The sequence below is a fragment of the Dendrobates tinctorius genome, unplaced genomic scaffold (assembly GCF_039654945.1).
Source record: "Dendrobates tinctorius isolate UK_male_01 unplaced genomic scaffold, ASM3965494v1 ptg000518l, whole genome shotgun sequence".
Lineage (NCBI taxonomy): Eukaryota > Metazoa > Chordata > Amphibia > Anura > Dendrobatidae > Dendrobates > Dendrobates tinctorius.
In genome coordinates this window covers 354,997-380,916 of record NW_027362177.1, presented here as the reverse complement: position 1 = coordinate 380,916, position 25,920 = coordinate 354,997, and the positions used below count along the sequence as shown (strand labels likewise).

Genomic DNA, 25,920 nt, shown 5'->3' with positions numbered 1-25,920 from the left:
TGAAACCATGTCTCCTTTTTCATACATAAAGGCACAGGGATATCTCATTTATATCGTCTACAGTAGAACATGGCATAATGTGACTACATATACAGTGGGGCAAAAAAGTATTTAGTCAGTCAGCAATAGTGCAAGTTCCACCACTTAAAAAGATGAGAGGCGTCTGTAATTTACATCATAGGTAGACCTCAACTATGGGAGACAAACTGAGAAAAAAAAATCCAGAATATCACATTGTCTGTTTTTTTTTTCATTTTATTTGCATATTATGGTGGAAAATAAGTATTTGGTCAGAAACAAGCAATCAAGATTTCTGGCTCTCACAGACCTGTAACTTCTTCTTTAAGAGTCTCCTCTTTCCTCCACTCATTACCTGTAGTAATGGCACCTGTTTAAACTTGTTATCAGTATAAAAAGACACCTGTGCACACCCTCAAACAGTCTGACTCCAAACTCCACTATGGTGAAGACCAAAGAGCTGTCAAAGGACACCAGAAACAAAATTGTAGCCCTGCACCAGGCTGGGAAGATTGAATCTGCAATAGCCAACCAGCTTGGAGTGAAGAAATCAACTGTGGGAGCAATAATTAGAAAATGGAAGACATACAAGACCACTGATAATCTCCCTCGATCTGGTGCTCCACGCAAAATCCCACCCCGTGGGGTCAGAATGATCACAAGAACGGTGAGCAAAAATCCCAGAACCACGCGGGGGGACCTAGTGAATGAACTGCAGAGAGCTGGGACCAATGTAACAAGGCCTACCATAAGTAACACACTACGCCACCATGGACTCAGATCCTGCAGTGCCAGACGTGTCCCACTGCTTAAGCCTGTACATGTCCGGGCCCGTCTGAAGTTTGCTAGAGAGCATTTGGATGATCCAGAGGAGTTTTGGGAGAATGTCCTATGGTCTGATGAAACCAAACTGGAACTGTTTGGTAGAAACACAACTTGTCGTGTTTGGAGGAAAAAGAATACTGAGTTGCATCCATCAAACACCATACCTACTGTAAAGCATGGTGGTGGAAACATCATGCTTTGGGGCTGTTTCTCTGCAAAGGGGCCAGGACGACAGATCCGGGTACATGAAAGAATGAATGAATGGGGCCATGTATCGTGAGATTTTGAGTGCAAACCTCCTTCCATCAGCAAGGGCATTGAAGATGAAACGTGGCTGGGTCTTTCAACATGACAATGATCCAAAGCACACCTCCAGGGCAACGAAGGAGTGGCTTCGTAAGAAGCATTTCAAGGTCCTGGAGTGGCCTAGCCAGTCTCCAGATCTCAACCCTATAGAAAACCTTTGGAGGGAGTTGAAAGTCCGTGTTGCCAAGCGAAAAGCCAAAAACATCACTGCTCTAGAGGAGATCTGCATGGAGGAATGGGCCAACATACCAACAACAGTGTGTGGCAACCTTGTGAAGACTTACAGAAAACGTTTGACCTCTGTCATTGCCAACAAAGGATATATCACAAAGTATTGAGATGAAATTTTGTTTCTGACCAAATGCTTATTTTCCACCATAATATGCAAATAAAATGAAAAAAAACAGACAATGTGATTTTCTGGATTTTTTTTTCTCAGTTTGTCTCCCATAGTTGAGGTCTACCTATGATGTAAATTACAGACGCCTCTCATCTTTTTAAGTGGTGGAACTTGCACTATTGCTGACTGACTAAATACTTTTTTGCCCCACTGTATGTATAAATAAAGGTAGTGGAAATCAGTCGGTACAAAAATGGTGTCGTTTGGAGCTTCATCCATCCCTAAACTATCTGATAGACTTTCTTTGCCAATTGCCTTTAACTCGTTTGTTGAATTAAATACTTAAAAGTTGTTTGTGGCAGGGAGACATTATTATTTTCTCCATGTTGATTCTAGTTCAGAATGTGGGAATGTCCCTAAATCACTGGCTAAATGGCTTCCTAGTAATTTCCCATACAGTGTGAACCTCTCATCTTTGGTAATGTGTCAACAAGGTATACTCTCTAACCACTTAACATTTGGCGTTACCAGCAATTGCATGAGTATTATATCTCCTAACTTTTTGAATGACTTAAAAGGTGCACGTCCAGTATAATGAGCTGGCTTACTGTTTCTGTTTATTTGGTAGTGTCATTATATGTGTAGTATTTATAAACCTGTTGATAGATTCAATTATTATAATTTTTTATAGCTTTGAGAACCACCAAAAGGTACAAATCTATCAGTTTATAAAATTTAGGTAAACAGTTTTGCCAAAATTTAAATTGCATACTTAGCATGGTATGACATGATGCCTTATTCTCCAGATTTAATTTTGCCTTGTTATTTCTGTTTTAGAATGGTAATATTTTTGTTTCTGGACCTGTGGACAGAGAAGTAAAGGACAAATTTGAAATAGTTTTAATAGCATCAGACAAAGGAAGTCCTCCGAGAAAGGTAAAGTGATGAATATAGATATAATATGTTCAGGTCATATGAAAAAAAAAACTTTCCTAACATTAACAAAGCATTACACGCTCATAGCCGTGGGCACATATCTTCATAGGCTAATATAGTAATATCCAGTCTTTTTGTAGTTAGGTAGCGCCAAAAATATTGTCATGTTCATGGGAAAACACCATCATAACCTTATGTCTGTTATGAAAAATACACCTCATTGTGTAACATTACCTGGAACCAACGGCGAATACACCTCAGAGATAGACATATGGCTGCCATTGGGCTCCTGGAAAGAGGGGAGAACATGCAGCCATCCTCTCTCCATCAGCCCTACAAAGTTGCCAAGTGTATGGGAAATAAACCCAAGGATCGTGGAAAAGAATTGAATGTAGCAGCCTGCATTCTGCTTTGGATATGCTTGTAACAGATGTGCTGCATTATTACTCTGCAAGCTATGACCCTTGGAAAAAAACATAAAGTTACGGCAGTTCAAACTCAGTGTATTCACAGCAGTTCACTGTGAGAATTTCTCACAATGATCTGTTATGAAGACACTGAGCTTGAACAGTTGTGACCTCTTCACTGACATTTTCCCACGGTAAAGAGGTCATCGCAGTTCAGGCTGTGAGGGAGCGCAAACTCAGTGACGTCGCCGCTAGTCACTGAGGCTGCGCTGGCAGCATCTCCTCATTCACCAGTGTTTTTCAGCCGGTACGGTCGCATCTTAGTACCGTCCAGGTTGAAAAATGTATATCCCCCAGATATGGTTTATGGTGTGGGACACAATGAAGGACAGGTATGGTATATTGTTGCTTTTTTATTTTATATTTATTACACGAGATCGAGGGCTTCGCATGGATTAGGTGTGTGTAAGTATGGTTTAATTAAGAATAATAAAGGAGTCTGTGTCTTTATTTCAACTAAAGGATTTTTTAATGGGTGTCTGTGTTTTCTTTACAATTTGACTATTGGGTTAGTAATATTGATGCCTCTTCATTACTAGCCTCCATTACTAACCTCGGGGCTTGATGTAACCTTAAAGGTGACATCAAAACCCCAGCTATTACCCCATATGCCACCGCTACAGGGCAGTGGGAAGAGCAAGGCTATGTGCCAGAATTGGCACATCTTAGAGATGTGCCTTTTCTGGGGTGGCTGAGAGCTGATGTTTTTTGCCGGGGGGCCAGGATCCATGGCCCCTTTCTAGGTTATTAACATCAGCCCTCAGCTGTCTGCATAGTCATTGCTCGCTATTAATTATAGGGGGACCCCTCACCATTTTTTTCTGTAAAATAATCTTTTATTAATTAAATACATGTCCAGTATTTTGCACACACAGTATACTAATAGTTTTTGTCACTGACATGCATATATATACCTATTCTATGTGGATTTACTGTATGTAATCCATCTCTCCTATCCTGTCGGCTCCTGCAGTGATTTTACAGAAGCCGGCAAATAAATTACCGGCTATTCTTCTAAATATCTCTCTCTGCAATATAAATACATATATATCTAATATATACTTACCTTGTAATGTCTTCACATCCTGTTCCGTCCAGATGTGTCCGGATCCCAGAATTCCAAGTGGCAGAATTTCACCGACCGCCATATTGGGACACCCAAGTGATGGGTGTCTCAATATGGAAACCGCTGGTGGTACCAGCCTCTTGCACGGTACAACCAGTGGAACACCGTCACACCCCACACACACAAACACACACAGCACATGGGGTACACAGGTCAAAAAAGAGATGACATGAGAGGAAAAGACAGCAGATGGGGGAGAGAGAAAGCACACAGGGGTGAGAGAGAGAAAGCACAGGGGGGAGACAGCTCAAACGGGACAGCACATGAGGGGAGAACACAGCACAGGAAGGAGAGAGACAGCAGACAAGGGTGGCAGCATATGGGATAGACAGGTCAAAGAGAGCACAGACGGGAGAAGTCAGCACATGGGGAAAGAGAGTGGATAGGTGGGTGAGCACATGGGGCCTGCCCCATCGTGACATTACCACCCTCCCGATGCGATAGCATCGGGCCTCCATCTAGTGTATATATATATAATCTATTCTAACCTGTCACTCTGTGATAATACTGTACGCGGCAGGTCATTTGCCGGCTTTTAATCTATCTATTCATCTATCTAATATAAGTATGTTTGTGTCTTGAAGAATATTTCATTTTAAAATGATGTGTAAAGGAGAGAGAACTGCTGTATGTAAAAGCTCATGTTAAAATCGCATTGCATACAGATTGCATACACATGTCATGCGGATGTTCCGTTTAAAAATCACACAGAAATTGCATGACACTCGCATTGAACTCGTCTGTTTTTTTTTTTCTCACACATGGGTATGAGCCCTTAGACCTGACAATCCCTTTAGGTAAATGAGGTCTCTTGCATTTTTTTAAATTATATTTTTTAGTTTTCTTTTGTACATGTATTTTATCGCGTTTTTGACACTGTGGTTTTTGTCTCTTGTTAGTGTGTCATATTTTGAATAAAGCTGCTTCGTTTCTGATACTTCCTGGTATTTGGCTTTGACAAAACTTTATTGCTATAGCAATGTGCAGATTACATGTGTTTTTAATAATAATAATCTTTATTTTTATATAGTGCTAACATATTCCGCAGCTCTTTACAGTTTGCACACATTATCATCACTGTCCCCGATGGGGCTCACAATCTAAATACCCTATCAGTATGTCTTTGGAATGTGGGAGGAAACCAGAATACCCAGAGGAAACCCACGCAAACTCCTTGCAGATGTTGTCCTTGGTGGGATTTGAACCCAGGACTCCAGCGCTGCAAGGCTGCAGTGCTATCCCCTGAGCCACTGCATTTCTGTCACGGAAGCACAGATGTGCACTCTTTACCTTCGGGTGTTCCGCACCTAATGAAAAATTTGGGGAAAATCTGCACATAAAGCTCAGCATACCCGCTAAATTCTTTTTCAATATGAAACAAACACCACGGGTCAGTTTATGCTGAGTAAAAAATAAAGCACAGTGGGCATGAGATGTCTATGAATCACATCCACTTTGCTGGGAAATGTAAAATGCTGCATTTTTGATGCAGTGAAAATACACAGCGTCAAAAACTCACGAAAATCTCATTGTGAGCACACAACCTAAAAAATAACACTAAATAAAAAGGCCCAAATCTGAGGAACCGTACTGTTGATTTAAAATAGAAAAACTACGGAATAATCACGGGGAGGGGGCACAGAAATAAAATGATAGAAGAAACTGGCCACCCGGTGATGGGTCATCTTGAAGAGTTGGTGATGGAGCCAACCTTAGGTTCCTTACCTTATTCGTCTTGTTGTTGCTTTTTCCACTATAGATGGGAGGTTCCACTACTATGTTCACAATATAATTGTAAAGAATTTTCATTATTTTGGTCCTTCCAGTATAAAATTTGAAGTTGGTGTCTTCAAATTACAGATAAGTGTAACATGATTATTTTCCTTCCTAGAGCTTCGCAGATGCAGTGATTGTCATACAGGACATTAATGACAATGTCCCAACTTTTACAAAAGAAGACTACTCTGCGGATCTGATCTTAACTAAAGCAAAAGCAGGAGATAAAATTATGTCAGTATTCGCTACTGACCTGGATAGCGGGAACAATTCCCTCATTTCTTATAGGTAACACATAACTGATGTTAGAAGTCCGATTAAATTAAATTTTAGGTCTTTTTTTGCGTCATTGCTTGCAGCTAGTTATTTCATTTATGCATTTAGACATTTTTAAATATATTTAATTTATGCATGTAAAATACATTTAGGTTTGTGCAGCCTCATAGTGGATTTGCCATTAATGAAGAAGATGGAGACATCTTTTTAACCAGCCAAGTATCTGGTATTTCTGGAACTAATATTGTCATCCCTGTGATGGCAACTGATCATGGCTCTCCCCCTTTGTCATCCACTGGTAAGTTGCTTTCAATTTGCGCTGAAATGTAAAAATGTCATTGCATTCTTCACTTGACTTCCCTAACCTTCTTGTAAAACTGATTACATTAAGAAAGATGGGTAATTTACGTGTTATCGTTAGGACTTTTAATTTTGCTGTTAAGGATGCTAATCTCAAGCTTTGTGATGCCATCTTGTATGCAACTACCATCTAGGACTGCCTGCAGAATTTTGCTGCCATTCTATAGACATCTTAAAGGGGTTTTCCCAAGAACAAAAGTTAACTGTAATCAATAGATCTTGAAATAAGAATAATTTCCACAATTGGATGTGTTTAACCCCTCAATGACCACCTATACGTCTTTTTACTGACCTGAGATATAAGAGAATAGCATCACCATACAGGTCACAATCCAGCAGCTGTCAGCTGTGCACTATAGCTGACAACTTGATGCATAGCCACAATCAGTGTTGGCACTGTCCATATCTGTTTAACCCCTTATATGCTGTCAATAATGACTATATCATATAAATAGTTAACACAGTGTGCGGTTTCCCTCTTTAACCCCATCGACATCCTCAGATCATGATTGTATGGTCCTGATATTTGCCATGGCAATTCACAGCCAAATAGCGGCCTTAGAGTCTGCCAGCTACAGTGACATGTTCAGGAGTTATCAACATTTACAGCTGTGGCCAAAAGTATTGACACCCCTGCAATTCTGTCAGATAATACTCAGTTTCTTCCTGAAAATGATTGCAATCACAAATTCTTTGGTATTATTATCTTCATTTAATTTGTCTTAAATGAAAAAACACAAAAGAGAATGAAGCAAAAAGCAAAAAATTGATCATTTCACACAAAACTCCAAAAATGGGCCAGACAAAAGTATTGGCACCCTCAGCCTAATACTTGGTTGCACAACCTTTAGCCAAAATAACTGCGACCAACCGCTTCCGGTAACCATCAGTGAGTTTCTTACAATGCTCTGCTGGAATTTTAGACCATTCTTCTTTGGCAAACTGCTCCAGGTCCCTGATATTTGAAGGGTGCCTTCTCCAAACTGCCATTTTTAGATCTCTCCACAGGTGTTCTATGGGATTCAGGTCTGGACTCATGGCTGGCCACCTTAGAAGTCTCCAGTGCTTTCTCACAAACCATTTTCTAGTGCTTTTTGAAGTGTGTTTTGGGTCATTGTCCTTCTGGAAGACCCATGACCTCTGAGGGAGACCCAGCTTTCTCACACTGGGCCCTACATTATGCTGCAAAATTTGTTGATAGTTTTCAGACTTCATAATGCCATGCACATGGTCAAGCAGTCCAGTGCCAGAGGCAGCAAAGCAACCGCAAAACATCAGGGAACCTCCGCCATGTTTGACTGTAGGGACCGTGTTTTTTTCTTTGAATGCCTCTTTTTTTCTCCTGTAAACTCTATGTTGATGCCTTTGCACAAAAAGCTCTACTTTTGTCTCATCTGACCAGAGAACATTCTTCCAAAACGTTTTAGGCTTTTTCAGGTAAGTTTTGGCAAACTCCAGCCTGGCTTTTTTATGTCTCTGGGTAAGACGTGGGGTCTTCCTGGGTCTCCTCCCATACAGTCCCATTTCATTCAGACGCCGACGGATAGTACGGGTTGACACTGTTGTACCCTCGGACTGCAGGGCAGCTTGAACTTGTTTGGATGTTAGTCGAGGTTCTTTATCCAACATCCGCACAATCTTGCGTTGAAATCTCTTGTCAATTTTTCTTTTCCGTCCACATCTAGGGAGGTTAGCCACAGTGCCATGGGCTTTAAACTTCTTGATGACACTGTGCACGGTAGACACAGGAACATTCAGGTCTTTGGAGATGGACTTGTAGCCTTGAGATTGCTCATGCTTCCTCAAAATTTGTTTTCTCAAGTCCTAAGACAGTTCTTTGGTCTTCTTTCTTTTCTCCATGCTCAATGTGGTACACACAAGGACACAGGACAGAGGTTGAGTCAACTTTAATCCATGTCAACTGGCTGCAAGTGTGATTTAGTTATTGCCAACACCTGTTAGGAGCCACAGGTAAGTTATAGGTGCTGTTAATTACACAAATTAGAGAAGCATCACATGATTTTTCGAACAGTGCCAATACTTTTGTCCACCCTCTTTTTATGTTTGGTGTGGAATTATATCCAATTTGGCTTTAGGACAATTCTTTTTGTGTTTTTTCATTTAAGACAAATTAAATGAAGATAATAATAACAAAGAATTTGTGTTTGCAATCATTTTCAGGAAGAAACTGAGCATTATCTGACAGAATTGCAGGGGTGTCAATACTTTTGGCCATAACTGTAAGTGGTAAAAATACATTTTTTCATTCCCGTCATGCCACTTTGCATTCATTCCTTAACATCACCTGAAGGGTTAATAAACTACCTTACAGCAGTTTCCAATATGTCGGAGGATGTTGTTTTTAAAATGGTATTACTTTTGGAGGTTTTCCAATATATATGACTCTCAAAGTCACTTCAAACCTGAATAGGTCCCTAAAAAAATAAATTTTGTAAATTTTGTAAGTTTTTAACATTTTTGTGAAATTTCTGATATTTTTATAAATAAACACAAAAGATATAGACATAAATTTACCATTAACATAAAGTACAACGTGTCAAGAAAAAAACAATCTCAAAATCATTGGTATCTGTAGAAGCATTCCAGAGTTATTACCACATAAAGGGATCCTGGTCAGATTTTTAAAAATTGGCCCAGTCAACTTCTTTTCTTGGGAGAACCTCTTTAAAGAATGTAGGTTTATGACTTGCTTTTTGAGAAGAGCAATCTTTACACCAGATCCAGGCTGTTAGTATAATGCAGAATGCAACTTCCGAAGTCCAAAGCAACACATCAACTTTTACTGTAGGCTTACAGATAGGTTTCAAAGAGTAAGTAAAAGAATATTATTTTTAATGAGCACAGACAGAGAAAGGATTAATTCTGGATTTTGAGTGTATGCTTGTGTGTATGTATGTATATGTTGTAGGGGTTCACTTGCTTTTAGGCAGCTGGTAGCGTTCACGCAGACATGTAGCTCCTTGGTCAAACAGGGACATTTATTACTGTAATCGCACAGACCTGAAGAATAAATCCGCGGGGTGAACGTCACAAAAATAAAAATAAAAACTATTCTTGTACTGCTGTCTATATGTTCATTCTACCTCCAAAAAAATTGGAATAAGGCTCGGCTCACATTTATCCTGTGCTTTCCGCTGAGTGCTTACTTTGGGGTTTCAGTGTAAATTCCCCTAAACCACGATTCAGACAAAATCCCCTATGGAACCACTCACTTATTAGGCAGATGGAGTCACTTTGCACTGATCTGTGTTCTGGCGGTGTCCCATCATTTTTGGCTTCTTTTTAGCGCACAAGTGTGGATGACCAAAGATCTGTGCACGCCAAAAAAGATGGATACCACTAAAACAAATGGAGTACGAAGTCTCTCTGCTTCATTATGGTGGGTTGTGCTGTCTGGGGTTTCGTCTGAATCGCATTTTTGTGAGCTTTACATGGAAACGCCAACATAAGTGCTGAGTGTAGAACACAAGAATGTGATCCAGCCTTATACTAGAAGCAATCAAAAAATATTATGTTCCCCAAAATGTTACCAATGAAAAACCTAATTTATCCCGCACAAAACCAGCCCCCACTCAGGTCCGTCATCTGTCACTGGAACTATAGGGAGATTCCACTTTACTAGTAGAACAAAGACTCTGGAAATGCGACATGCTCCCACACCCTCAAATAAAATCCAGTGAATTCTGCACTCCCAAATCCAAATTTCCCCTCTCCTTCTGAGCCCCACTGTGCCTAAACCACAGTAAGCGGCCAAATGTGTGGCATTATTGTAATGGAGAGAAGGTACTTTACAATTTACGGGTGCATATCACTAAACGCACAAGCTGGGCACAATGTATGGGGGTACTACAATATATGGGGGCTCTACAATGTATGGGGACAAAATGTATCGGTACTAGACTGGCAGATTTGCAATTGTCCAGAAAAAAAAGCCTGACGTGGGCGCTGCAAAGTAGTCACCTCAGCCGTAGATTAATTAATTGAAAGGTGCAATTTCTACAATGGGGGTTTTCTGCTGTTCTGGCACCTTAGGGGCTCCACAAATGTTGCCCAAAAACTATTCTAGCAAAATCTGTGCTCCAAAAGCCAAAAAGTGCTCCTTCCTACTCAGCCCCTGACATGTGGCCTAAGGCCAGGGTCACACTGGCGAGGAATACGGCCGAGTGAGAGGCGCTAAAAGCACGCATTAGACACGGACCAATGATTCTCTATGGGGTCATTCGCACCAGGCGTATATTTCTCATCCGTATTCTACGGTCCGTGCCAATCGCAGCATGCTGCGATTGTCAGCGTACTACGGCCATAGTACGCCAATGCAAGTCTATGGGTGCGCAAAAAATACGGATTACACACGGAGCACACATGTGACTTGCGAGAAATACGCACCCGGTGTCTTTTAGCAAAGCCGGCAATTCAGAATTCAGTGCGCTATACAGTAAACTCACACTGACAGTTTTAATAAAGAAACGAATGAATAGATATAGACACATAGAATACATATATATATATATATATATATATATATATGCATTCTATGTGTCTATATCTATTCTTTGGTTTCTGTTAGAAACCCTGTCATAGGGCTCCATTATATGTCCATTTTGCAAGCCTGCGAGAAATTCTCGCCATACGGATGCCATACGGATTACATACGGATGCTTACATGCGCAAAATACGCGACCACACCTTGATTACGGATGACATACGGAGCACTGTTTAGGGGCCATTCATCCGTATTACGCATGTAAAATACTGACCGTATTTTGCGTTGGTTAGTGTAACCCCGGCCTAACAGTAATTTCTGACAATATGTGAGACAGCATCGCGTTCAGTAGAAATTGTGCAATAAATTGCGGCGTCTAGTTTCACCTATTGACCCTTGTTTACTTGACAAATTTACAGCAAATACAAAATTTACGTTTTTACCGCTAAATTGCGAGGTCCAGTTTCACTATTTCACACTTGTGCACTTCACAAATTTACAGCAAATAAAAAAAATTAAATTTTTACCACTAAAATTTCCATGTCTCAATGTTATAAAATTCTGTGAGGCACCTATGGATTTAAAATATTCACTACACTCCTGGATGAATTCCTTGAGGGGTCTAGTTTTCTAAACGAGGTCACTTGTGGGGGGTTTCTGCTGTTTTCACATGTCAGGGGCTCTTCAAATGCGACATGGCATTCACTATCTATCCAAGGCAAATAGTGCTCTTTCCTTTCCTAGCCCTGCCATGTGCCCAAGCAGAAGTTTGTGACCACATATGGGGTAAAGTCGGGTTGGGGACAAATTGCGCAACAAATTATGTTGTCCATTTTCTCCTATTATCCATTGTAAAAATTACAAATTTGGGGCTGAAACAACGTTTTTGTGAAAAAAATGAAAATTTTCAATATGATGACCTAATGTTATCAAATTTTGCATAGTATTTGTGGGTTCAAAATGCTCACTATACCCCTGGATAAAATTTAGGCACATCTGTGGCTCTTCAAACATGACATGATGTCCGCAGACCATTCCATCAAAGTCTGTGTTCCAAAACGTCACTCCTTCCTTTCCGAGCCTTGCCGTGCACCCAAACAGTAGTTTTCCTCCATGTATGGGGTATCGCAGTACTCAGGAGAAATTGCACAACAACTTTTGGGGTCCATTATTTTCTCCTATTACCCTTGTTAAAATAAAAAATGGGGCTAAAAGTACATTTTTGAGAGGTAAAATGTGATTTTTTTTATTTTCACAGCTCTACGTTATTAACTTCTGTGAAGCTCCTGGGGGTTCAAAGTGCTCATCAGACATGGATATAAATTCCTTGAGGGGTCTAGTTTCAAAAACTGGGTCATATGTGGGGGGTTTCCACTGTTTAGGCACATCAGGGGCTCTCCAAACGCGACATGGTGTCCACTCTTGATTCCAGTCATTTTTCTGTTCAAAAAGTCAAATTGTACTCGTTCCCTTCCAAGCCCTGCCGTGCACCCAAATAGTAGTATTCCCTCACATATGGGGTATCGGCGTACTCAAGACAAATTACACAACAAATTTTTGGCATCCATTTTCTACTGTTACTCTTGTGAAAATAACAAATTTGGGGCTAAAGAAAAATTTTGTGAAAAAAGTTAAATGTTGAATTTTTCCTTTCACATTGCTTTAGTTCCTGAAGCACCTGAAGTGTTAATAAATTTCTTAAATGTGGTTTTGAGTAATTTGAGGGGTGTAGTTTTTAGAATGGTGTCACTTTTGGGTATTTTCTGTCATATAGGCCCGCCAAAGTCACTTCAAATGTGATGTGGCCCCTAAAAAAATGGTTTTGTAAATTTTGTTAGAAAAATAAGAAATTGCTGATCAACTTTAAACCCTTCTAACTTCCTAACAAAAACTTGTTTCAAAAATGATGCAGATATAAAGTAGACATGTGGGAAATGTTGTTTATTAACTATTTTATGTAACATAACTTTCTGATTTAAGGGCATAAGAAATAAAAGTTTGAAAATTGCAAAATTTTGGAAATTTTCGCCAAATTTCCGATATTTTCACAAATAAATGCAAGTCATAGAGAACAAAATTTACTACTATTATGAAGTACAATATATCATGAAAAAAACAGTTTCAGAATCAGTGGAATTTGTTGAAGCGTTCCAGAGTTATTAATACATAAAGTGACACTGGTCAGATTTTAAAAATGTGGTCATTAAGGGGTTAATTAGGTTAAAAGCAAATGAACAAAAGATGGTCCAACAGTGTATACAAACATGATATATTGTTTGCAGTAGGAGGTTTCTTGCCCAGTAATGTAATCCTATATTGGCTCTTAAATTGCCCTTTAAGAAATGAACAGAAGGAAAAGCTGAATGGACTTTATGAAATTTTGTAACTTAAAATCATTAAAAGTAAAGAAATGTATCAGAATTCAATTCTGTACAACAGTACAAGTACAAATGAAAGTAATAATACTTTGTAACATATCTTAGGCTACTTTCACACATCAGGTTTTCGGCGTCAGGAGCGATCCGGCGTCGTGCCGGAATGCCGGATCCGGCAAATGTTTTGTAAAACCTGATGTGCCGGATCCGGTTTTCTGCCGGATCCGTCTTGTTCTTGACAGACAAAACCAGATCCGTCTCATCCGGTTCATCCGTTTTTCTATCCGTTTTTCGACGGATTAGGCCGGATCTGGTTTTTAAAATTGACCCTTGTGGCCTTCCGAACGGGATTGGCTACTGGAAAACAATATATAGCATGTTCCTACAGCCCTTCTTTGACAGGTTGTAGTGGGCAGAGCTACTGAGCATGCTCAGACCAAAAAAACCGGATCCGGCCACCGGATCCGGCTTTCGCCGGATCAGGCGCATTGCGGCGCTCATAAGCTTTCATTGTGTGAAAAAGCCGGACGCGCCGGATCCGGCGTGTCCGGCTTTTTCGCCGGAGACAAAAAACGTTACAGTAGCCGTTTTTTCCAGACGCCGGATCGCGACACATTGCCGGATCCGGCGAAAACCGGATGAAACGCATGGCCATCCGGCGCGATCCGGCGCAAATGCAAGTCAATGGGGGGAAACCGGATCCGGCATTGCATTTCGCCGGATCCGGTTTCTGTCAAAAGCGCCGGATCGCGCCTGACGGCGAAAACCTGATGTGTGAAAGAGGCCTTACAGAAATCTGATTATTTCTCCTTCTATTCAATGAACACAGATTTTGACACTACATAATAGATGAGCGACAGTTGGTGCTTTTAAAATGTTATGGGGAAGGAGTAGCTAGAGGCAGACACAGAAATTCTCCTGAAACAGTTACAGTTCTCCATAGAACTTTATGAGCACCAACTGTCATCTCCTAATCTCTAGTAATGTGAAAATCTGTTTTCACAAAGGACAGATTTTACCCATAAATTGAACATTTTGGAAACAACTGATCAGTCAAGGAGGAGAAAGAAGTAGATTTCTCTAATAAGATATTTGACCAAGCTTATTATTTTCAGGCATACTATTGATTTATTTAAGAAAAAAAATCTTTAAAATGTTGCTCATTCCTGAGTTATTAAAAACACCTGCAGCACGCTCTAAAACACGAAACCACAAAAAAAAGCCTCAAATCATATTCCCCTTGGTGCTGTTGGCCACTCCTTTACTAACACTGGCCAGTCCCATCGCTGGTCTACGTGCTTTCTTTTCTGGCAGGAACAGGCAGATGACCACTGCAGCCATTCATTGGCCAACATAGTGACATTGTTGGTTGATTGACTTCATTGGTCACCAGTTTTTTACCATTAGAACACAAAAGCACGGAGAACGACCATATATACCGCAGCAGTGAAAGAGGAGCTGCAGGTGAGTATGATTTATATATAAATATATACACTCACTGGCCACTTTATTAGGTACACCATGCTAGTAAGGGGTTGGACCCCCTTTTGCCTTCAGAACTGCCTCAATTCTTCGTGGCAGAGATTCAACAAGGTGCTGGAAGCATTCCTCAGAGATTTTGGACCATATTGACATGATGGCATCACACAGTTGGCGCAGATTTGTCGGCTGCACATCCCTGATGCGAATCTCCCGTTCCACCACATCCCAAAGATGCTCTATTGGATTGAGATCTGGTGACTGAGGAGGCCATTTGAGTACAGTAAACTCATTGTCATGTTCAAGAAACCAATCTGAGATGATTCGAGCTTTATGACATGGCGCATTATCCTGCTGAAAGTAGCCATCAGATGTTGGGTACATTGTGGTCATAAAGGGATGGACATGGTCAGCAACAATACTCAGGTAGGCTGTGGCCTTGCAACGATGCTCAATTGGTACCAAGGGGCCCAAAGAGTGCCAAGAAAAAATTCCCCACACCATGACACCACCACCACCAGCCTGAACCGTTGATACAAGGCAGGATGGATCCATGCTTTCATGTTGTTTACGCCAAATTCTGACCCTACCATCCGAATGTCGCAGCAGAAATCGAGACTCATCAGACCAGGCAACGTTTTTCCAATCTTCTACTGTCCAATTTCGATGAGCTTGTGCAAATTGTAGCCTCAGTTTCCTGTTCTTAGCTGAGAGGAGTGGTACCCGGTGTGGTCTTCTGCTGCTGTAGCCGATCTGCCTCAAAGTTCGACGCACTGTGCGTTCAGAGATGCTCTTCTGCCTACCTTGGTTGTAACGGGTGGCAATTTGAGTCACTGTTGCCTTTCTATCAGCTCGAACCAGTCTGCCCATTCTCCTCTGACCTCTGGCATCAACATGGCATTTCCGGCCACAGAACTGCCGCTCACTGGATTTTTTTTCTTTTTCGGACCATTCTCTGTAAACCCTAGAGATGGTTGTGCGTGAAAATCCCAGTAGATCAGCAGTTTCTGAAATACTCAGACCAGCCCTTCTGGCACCAACAATCATGCCACGTTCAAAGGCACTCAAATCACCTTTCTTCCCCATACTGATGCTCGGTTTGAACTGCAGGAGATTGTCTTGACCATGTCTACATGCCTAAATGCACTGAGTTGCCGCCATGTGATTGGCTGATTAGAAATTAAGTCTTAACACACAGTTGGACAGGTGTACCTAATAAAGTGGCCAGTGAGTGTATATATACTGTATGTATATATATATATATATATATATATGTATGTATAACCTTTTGCATGGTGATTTAAAAAAAGAAATCAGTAGAAAACCCCTTTAAATATTATAAATATTCACAACATTTTCCATATTCCTTTATTCTAGCTTCTGTAATTATCAGTGTTTCAGAAGGTCAAACAGAGTTTGTGAATTCCAACTATAGCTTTAGCCTTCTGGAGGGGATGCCAGAAGGCACTGATGTTGGCTCTGTTGCGGTCACGGCTGGACCTGATGTGGCAGTAATGTATTTTGTTCAAACGTATGCAGACGTATTCTCCATAACAGAGAGAGGCACAATTATTACACAAGTCACATTAGATCGCGAGGAACAAGATAGCTATAATGTCATTGTGACGGCGGTGGACTCAGAGGATCCTCCTAATACAGCCGCCGCGAAGGTAAGACGGATTTCTCTATGATTAATAATGACTTTGCTCTTGTACTAGAATCAGGGGCGAACATAACATTAGTGCAACCTGCGCAGCCACATAGGGGCCCGCCCAATAGATAAGGGGTCCCACTACCACCTCCAGAGCAAGTGGAATTGTGTATTACAATGAGATATTGGACAGCAAGGGCCCATATATTGTTCTTGCCCAGGTGCCCTCTTCTGTCTGTGTCTGCACCTGTCTAGAATTAAATAACGAGAGAGAGAGGATAAAAGTGGAGTTCTTAATTCCACTTACTAGAGTATGGAATCTTCAACAGCTTGGTCCAAAATTCACGTTACTACTTTTTCAAAAAGAATGAATCTCCCAAATTTATATATACACCTTTTTAAATAAATTTAGAATTTAAACACAAAAAAACTGTAAGGATAAAGCTCTATTTGCTCTAATGAAGAGGATTGAAGGGAACTTGTCACCATGAAAATGCAGTTCAGTCTGCAGTCATCATGTTATAGAGCAGGATAGCTGAGCAGACTGATATATAGTTTTGTCAGAATAGATTCAGTTTAACCTCTGTTTTCATAATTCACACCGTTTCTGTGATTTTCAGTCCAGTGGGCGGTCCTACCAGTGACTGACAGCCTTCTATGTATACGTGTATACAGATATGGCTATCAGTCATTAATAGGACCGCCCACTGGACCAAAAACCCCCAAAAAGAGCAGTGGTTTAAATGATTAATACCCAGGTTATACTGAATCTTTTCTCACAACACTATATATCGCTCAGCTCCTTCTGTGCATGGTGACAAGCTCCCTTTAAGATGGTCCGTCATAGATATTTTTCACTAATATCAGCCTCAATATGTTCAGGTATTTGTTACTTCTTTCGCAGGTCACCATCACTGTAATGGATGCGAATGATAACTCACCAGTCTTTTCACCAATCATAAACTTAAATGTAACATGTCTAGAAAACAAGAATTTCCTGGATTTGGACAATGTCACTGCTACTGATGTAGACGTTGGGAAGAACGGTGCCATAACATACTCTTTGGAAAATGATTTTGATAGCACCTTCTATATTAACAGTTCCACTGGCAAATTAATGAACATAAAGCCATTAGATGCAGAAAATACTGATAACTATGACCTTAACGTAATTGTGAGTACAAATTCTCTGGAAGTATCTTGTGTTCATGTTAGCAGAGAAGGGTGACGTTACAAATGGCTGAACAATGGGAACTTGCGCTGTGTCTATGGCAAACTTAAGTTTTACATGGAATCTGTCAGCTGCATGATGTAGGGACAAAGAGCTTGATTCCTGTGATGTATCACTGACTGGGCTACTTGGTGCAGTTTTGATAGGATCCCAGTTTTCTGTCCTGTAGATGTAGCACTTGTCAAAATACTGAGCTGTGTATAACCCAGCCCACACACCTCATTGGCAGTTTCCTGTGAACACTGTACATCATGAGCAAGCTGCCAATCAGAGGTGGAGGGCAGGGTTACACAGATTAGCCGGACTGTTCTGCACATGAGACCTAGTCCACTAATGCTAATCTCCTGCTGATAAAACACTGATTGTATTGAAACTGCAGCAAGTTGCTGAGTAAGTCACATCTATTAGACCTATTAGACCTGATGAACTTTGTAAATTCACATTAGAATTGCAGTATAGTCGTGATATTAAAATGAGCATGTGATGGTGTATTATGGTGTGTGGGGTATCATTCTGCCTATGTTCATATTTTTACTGATTTTAGGAGTGTTGTCTTGCTGCTCTGTATCATTCTGTGTATCCCCTCTAATGCAACAACACAGCATTTTCATCTTAAATATCCAGACGTCTATTTTCAGTAGGTCAAGAACCATAGACTGTTGTCATATGAGTCTTTGAGTCTTAAAAGTTGACTCTTAATATTTAGTAATGGCTGCTGCTTGCTTTTTATATCAACTCCTACAGGATATTGTCTGCTATCTTTACAAGACAGAGACACAGCATCATTGAACAATCGATGTTCCATAATAAGTTGATTGAGCCATTCTATGGGACTCTGTGCCTTGCTTACCTGCAGAGCAAAGGAGATTCCGAACAAACTATGCAGGTTGATTAAATACTCAAACAATAAGAGATAAGCCCCTACCACCTCCCCCATACCCATGTACGATGACCTGAAACTTAAATGTGGGGATTTTCTATCCTTCTGAGGAGTGAGACAAGTAAGAGATCCTTTGTGGGATGCATGGACAGCACCTTAGAGAGACTTTGCGAAACCTGGATTGCCCTGGAAATACTTCTTGAGAACCTTTTATGGAGAAGTATCTGGAACCACACTGCCATATCAATCTCTAAGCAGAGGATTGTGACTGTCATCTCCTATGACATTTATCCCGTTACTGGACTGTATCCATGTTCTTGGACTATTTTATCCTCTGTGTGATGGATTGTTTTATGAATCTTTCAGTTTGCATATAATAAAAGTTTTTGGTACTGTTCACTCATCTCTTGTTCTGTTGATTGTATGATACTGGAGAAGGACCCTGTGACAACAGGTGGCAGCAGTGGGATGAACAGAGCATAACCCAATGGAGAACCACCCACAGAGTGAACACAGAAATTGGACCGTATCTAGTCTACAGGAGAAAGACAGATCTGGGCCTGAACTTCCAGGAACTGACAAAAGAGGTCTTAATTGATCTACTGGTGAGTGCTAGCCAGGCCACCTCCTTCAAGATGTCTGATGGACAAGTGGTGGAAACTGAGATCCCCACCACAAAAAGCCATTGGTTGGTGTGGTATGGAGAAGAAATGGTGGTTCTGGGCCCAGACGTCTTTCAGGACTATAAAGGGGAGGCTGCTTGCCGAGCACAGAGGAGACAAGAAGCATTGGAGCCCAAAGGAGGGAGTAATGTGAGTTGGAGTGTAAACCCAACGATCCGGGAGCCTGTACAGATCACCTGGATGGACTTCAAACCATTTGATGTTTCCGAAGATGTGGAGGGGTTCTACAAGGACTTTTAGCAGCAGTGTGCCATGATGGAGGTGCCCCACTCTGGCTGGATGTGTTTGTTAGTGGGACTCCTGAACGGAAGGCTTAATGAACCACTGACTCACAGCAGAACTGGGATTATAACATTGTAAAACGGCATATCCTGGATTACCATTCACCACGGGGGGATCATTTAGGATGTATGCTCATAAGATGTCCCAGGCATATCAGAAATGGCTGTAAGCAGAAAATGCCTTCACTTTGGAAGATGTTATACAGGTGTCCCTTATAAAAATAATTTATTTCCAAGTGCCCCACAGAAATACGGGAATGGGTCCGAGAGCGTATGCCGCACACCTTGGATAAAGCTGTAACCCTGGCCTAGCTCTTACTATCCGACCGCAATGGAGGAGCCTTCCGGACAATAAATCACAGGCTGCTCCCGTGCCTCAGTCCCCTCCGTTTATATCTGCCCCTTCACCCAGCCACAGGCTGATGGCAACCACATCTCACAATCCTGGGCCCCTACAGTTCCAACCACTACCTGTGGGAATCACAGAGACGAGATGTTGTAGGTGTGGGCAACTTGTGCAACTGCAATCCAGCTGTTCCTCAAAGATTAAGAGGAAGCCCCACGCACTCCATCCTGCCTGAGGAAGAGTTACATTGCCATGTTGTGGAATCCGTCACCTGAATACAGGCCCTTCAAGCACCTCACTATCCCAATTTCACCGGGAATAACCACCGCGACCCTTATCAGAGTTGGTAAGCAAACCGTCCTCTGCTACTACATTTGGAGAGTCTTGAGATACAGAGGAGTTTAAAAGAGAAACAAATGGTGACACTACCTTGGCCGCCCTTATGCTAAGGGCAGAAGCAGGGCATATGGGAGATAATGGGGATAGCTTCACCCTAGTAAAGGGATTGTATTATCACGTAACAAAGATTAGTGACAAGGGCATTCCTGATGCAGCGATCAGGCAACTCATTGTCCCTCAGAAGTATGACACAGCTACTCCAACTGGCCCATCACACCCCCTTGTCTGGGCATCTAGCGAGGAAAAAGACTGAAAAGAGTCCTACCCAAAGATTTACTGGCCTGGCATCTCACAGTCAATAGTCCATTATTGCCACAACTGCGATTTGTGCCAGTGAATGTGGCACAAGATAAGGTACTCCTGCCACCCCTGCCCATAAATAAAGAACCATTTCAACGCTTAGCTATGGACATTATAGGACCTCTGGCCCTCCCCAGCCAGTCAGGGAAAAAATACAACATGACAGTGGTGGACTATGCCACTCGATATCCTGAAGTCGTGGCCCTGTCCAGTATTACAGCAGTAAAGGTAACCAAGGCTCTTGTTACCATTTTTGGAGCGTGGGAGGAAACCCACGCAAATACGGGGAGAACATACTCCTTGCAGATGTTGTCCTTGGTGGGATTTGAACCCAGGACCCCAACGCTGCAGTGCTAACCACTGAGCCATAAATTAATTTTATTAGATCAAATGACTAAAAATTGGCATGTGCATATGTATTCACCCCTTTTGCTATGAAGACCCTAAAAATTTCAAGTGCAGGCAATTACCTTCATAAGTCACATGCTTAGTGAAAAGACGTCCACCTGTGTTCAATCTAAGTGTCACATGGTCTGTCAGTATATACACTTTACCTTTTCTGAAAGGCCACAGAGGCTGCAACACCATTAAGCAAGAAGCACCACTAACCAAACAACACCAAGAAGACCAATGAGATCACCAAAAAAGTCAGGGGCAAAGTTGTTGAGAAGTACAAGACATCAAATCCATTATCATTAAGGAGCTCCAGAGTTTCCAAGCAGAAACTGCAGTATCTGTCCATCTGACCACAATAAGTCGTACACTCCATAGAGGTGGTCTTCATGGAAGAGTGGGCAGAAAAAATCCTTTAATTACACACAAAAATTGTAAGGCTTTTTTTAAGTTTGCCAAAAGACATGTGAAAACTCCTCAAATGTATAGCGGTAGGTGCTGTGGTCTGATCAGACCAGAATTGAGCTTTATGACCACCAAGGTAAACACTATGTTTGGTGACAAACCAACACAGCTCATCACCCCAAGAACACCATCCCCACAGTGAAACTTGGTGGTGGCAGCATCATGCGGTGGGGATGTTTTTCGGCAGCAGAGACAGGTAAAATGGCCCTAGTCAAGGGAAAGATGAATGGTGTGAAATACAAGGATATTCTTGAGTGAAACCTGTTTCAGTCTGTCTAACCACTGAGCCACCGTGCTGCATATATTTTATTCTAAATACATTTAAATACATGGGGTTTAGCCTTTTCTCCAAATATAGATAACATTATCATAATGTATATTAAAATCTTTACATTTTGAGTAAATTAAATAAAATATTGACCCCGGCACCCAGTACAGATAATCCTCTTATATCCATGCAATGTACAATTTAGAAATTTATGGAGGGGAAGAGAATTATAATATAAAAAAATGGGTAGTTTATTCATGTAAAAAAATGGGCAAATATCTTCAGGAACCACAAAGGATATTATGTGACAGGTTCTTTTTTTTTGCAGGCTCGAGATGCTGGCACTCCACCATTGTCTTCTACAGTTCTGATCCATGTTACTGTTCAGGATGTTGATGATAACAGTCCTACCTTCCCCAAATTGAATCTATACAACATTACAGTAAAAGAGAACGAACCTCCTCATGTGGTAATGATACCCAATACATACATTATTAAGATGATTACAGAACTGTGCAAAAGTTTCAGGCAGATGTGGAAAAATGCAAAGTAAAAATGCTTTAAAAAAGCAGAAGTGTTAATATGTTTTTTATCAATTAACAAACTGCAAAATGAAGGAACAAAAGTAAAATCTAAATCAAAAGAATGTTTGGTGTGACCACCTTTTGCCTTCAAAACAGCATTAAAGCATCAATTCTTCAAGGTACACTTGTACACGGTTTTTGAAGTAACTCTGGGAGGTTGTTCTAAATATCTTGGAGAAATAACCAAAGATCTTCTGTGGATGTAGTCTTGCCCAAATCCTTCTGTCTGTTCATGTAGACCCACACAAACATGATATTGTTGAGATCAGGGCACTGTAGATGCAATATCATCACTTCCAAGACTCTTTCTTTACACTGAAGATATAACGTTGCATGTATGTTCGGGTGGGTGCAGTCCTACAGCAGAATACATTTTGGAGCCAATCAGATGCTTTCCAGCTGGTATTTCATAATGGATAAGTATCTGCCTATATTTCTGTGCATTGAGAATACCATTAATCCAGAGGTGTAGCTAAGGTTTTGGTTCGGGGGGGGGCATTTCTGAGTGGGCCCCTAACCAGGTAAACCTGATTACAACTATGGTGACACACCCTAATGGTGGATGTAGGAGAACCTGAGCAGATGATGGCGCTGTTACTAATAAAAATGTATATACGTAGACCAACACTGATATTACTGCCATATGGTAACCATATAGTGGCAGATACCAGTCCTGCAGAACATTACAGAGATTACAGTACAGTTATATATTAGATGACTTACAGCTGATGTTCTTTCTGATGGATTCATTAACTTTTAAAGTTTTTTCCATTGGGCAAAGACCGACATAACAACTTCTTCCAGCCAGACTTTACAACAAAGACACATTTCACATCTCATATTTTCAGCACCGTCCCCATCTATTCCCAACCTGCACAAACTCCATATTCTGCTAAAACCTCAATACTAAGCCGCTACTGCCATATGTGTCCCTATTACTGCACCTACTGTGCGGCACTGCGTGCCCTCAAGATGGTGAAGCAAACATCTCAAATATATTAATGCTCTATGAAAGTGCCCTAGAAAACAGTGTCCACACTAAAAAGTAATAATGCCATCTGTGTACTAACTAGAGTGCTGTATAACAAAAAGTGCCCACGTAACATTTAATAATGTTCCGAGTCTCACCCCTGTACAGCTCCCGTCTACACAGTGTGATGCTCCCCTATACATACACAGTATAATGCCTCCAAGCAGTATACTGACCCATTAGTAGGCCCCAAACTGTTTGATGACTCCAATACTGTATAATGAGCCCCAGACTTTACAAAGACTCCAAATTAGCTCACACACGGTATGATGGCACCCTCACTGTAATCTCCACACTGTATGATGATCCCATAAATAGCCTCCATATAGTTTATTGCACCCCATAGTCATCCATATAATATAATGCACTATTCATAGGCCTCCTTTTAGTATAATGCACTCCCCATAGGCCTCTATATAGAATAATGCACTCCCTATAGGTATTTATATAGTGTAGTGAACTACCCATAGGCCTCCATACAGTATAATACACTCCCTATAGGTATTTATATAGTGTAGTGAACTACCCATAGGCCTCCATACAGTATAATACACTCCCCATAGACCTCCATATAGTATAATGAACTCCTCATAGGCCTCTTTATAGTATAATGAACTTCCTATAGGCCTCCATATAGTGTAATGTACTCTCCGTAGGCTTTCATACAGTATAATGCAGTCCCTAAAGTCATTCATACAGTATAATGCACTCCCCAAAAGACCTCTATATAGTATAATGCTCTCCCCAAAGGCCTCTATATAGTATAATGCACTCCACTTAGACCTCCATAAAGTATAATGCTCTCCCCATCTTAAAAAAAAATAAAAATACAATATTCACCTCTACTCCTCTCTCCCCCACTGCTCAAGGGCCCCATTGTGTCCGGGTGGCAGTGCAGGGAGATCGAGTCTCCATGCCCTTCCTCTCTGAAAAGACAATTTGTATAATTAGTTTCCTAGAGGAGCATTGCAAGGTTTAAAAGTCTCCTCACCTTGGTATATCATTCTTGACATGTCACTCTCCGCAAGGAGAAACATTACCCCTGGGATTCCGGTCACATGTCTCTCACCCAGTTAAATCAAATCTGACACTTTGCACTGACGAGGGGGGAGTACCTGAAAAACAGTTACGTTAAACTCAGTATAACCTAGCGTTACTGATACAGCTTACAAAACAGATACATAAATACCATCCAGGAGCCTACTGCCTGCTTTCCTACAATATGTATATATGTGTGTGTGCATATGTGAGAGAGAAATTACATTCTATGTTCTACCACAAGAATATTCCTATGTGTCATTAATTGCTGTTTCTTTTAGTTGATAAATGTTTCTGCTGAGGATAGAGATTCTGGACCCAACGCTGTCGTCTTATATTCCTTTATGGAAGTCACTGACCTGTTTTACATTGGAGAAGAGTCTGGTAGTATCTCCAACCTAAAACCTTTAGACTTTGAGACAAGGGCAGAGTACATGTTGAATATAATTGCATACAACCGAGGAAAGCATCAGCCTCATAGCACAGCCACCGTCATAGGTATGTCTGTTCATGTCTTACAATCATATCTTATTTACAAACCAAAAACTCAGGATGTACAATATGTTAAAAGGAATCTAATTAAAGTAGAATTCATGTTATTTTTTTATTCACTAAACCTTTGTTAATACTTGTGCTATATACCGTAAATCCAACCAAATACTCACCGATCGCCGTCTTCCCCAGTTTCCAGCGCTGCTTCGGTCCCCTTCTCACTCATGTGACTGCAATTCTGACCAGCCGGACCACACTGGGTTTACGTGTGAGCTGGAAGTCGCTATTAGGCTGGATTCACATTAGCATATGGCATCCGATGCGAGAGCATGGGATGCGAAATGCTAATCACACTCTACTCCAACTCTGCCGCGAGCGTGACTCAAGTGTCGGTGCTCTGTGCTCTGATCCTCTTGCATCAGAGAATTGGAGCATAGGTGTGAAGGAGACGGAGAAAGTAATTTCTCCATCTCCTCCATTGCCTTTCTCTGCATATATTGTACTGCACTGGGATAACATCTGAGTGCAGTCCGATGTTTCTTATGCACCTATTAGCTTGTTTCGGTGCGAGTGAGCCGAGCCTTAGGGTCCATCGCAGCATGCTGTGATTGTTCTCTCATGCTGATTCAGCATGAGAAAATAATTGCAGATGTGAGCTGCCCCATAGAAAAATACTTGGCTGAGTCCTATGCAATGTTTTATTGCATAGCACTCGGCCATGTTATACGCTCGTTTGACCCCAGCCTTAAAATGTAAGTCTATGGTGCCTTGTGACGCTCCATAGACTTACATTATAATAGCAACTTCCGTCTGACACATAAATCGCAGTGTGATCCAGGGAGTCAGAATTGCAGTCACGTGAGTAAGAAGAGGACCGGAGCAGCGCTAGAAACCAGGGAAGACGGCAATCAGTGGGTATTTGGTTGTAGTTACAGTACAAAGCATACGTATTAACACGGGTTTGGCTAATAAAAAATTAATGTGCGTGTTTCTTTAAATAGCTAGGTAGAATAGTCTAACACAGGTAAAAGCATACTGTCCTTTCTGCAAATAGATGTATGCATCTATATATAAATTTGGTTAAATATATG

At 41.1% G+C, this 25,920-nt stretch overlaps 1 protein-coding gene across 20 annotated transcripts in view; it reads left to right on the top strand.

Moving 5' to 3' along the window:
• The window catches only part of LOC141078221 (protocadherin Fat 4-like), a 294,498-nt gene that overhangs the window by 54,233 nt on the left and 214,345 nt on the right, over positions 1-25,920 (top strand). For all 20 annotated transcript variants that reach the window (XM_073565038.1, XM_073565030.1, XM_073565031.1 and 17 more), the window contains exons 12-18: positions 2,327-2,425; positions 5,910-6,082; positions 6,223-6,368; positions 16,166-16,458; positions 17,344-17,613; positions 22,014-22,154; positions 24,619-24,835. In XM_073565038.1, coding sequence (XP_073421139.1) covers positions 2,327-2,425; positions 5,910-6,082; positions 6,223-6,368; positions 16,166-16,458; positions 17,344-17,613; positions 22,014-22,154; positions 24,619-24,835 — 1,339 coding nt within the window. The remainder of the gene's footprint in view (positions 1-2,326; positions 2,426-5,909; positions 6,083-6,222; positions 6,369-16,165; positions 16,459-17,343; positions 17,614-22,013; positions 22,155-24,618; positions 24,836-25,920) is intronic.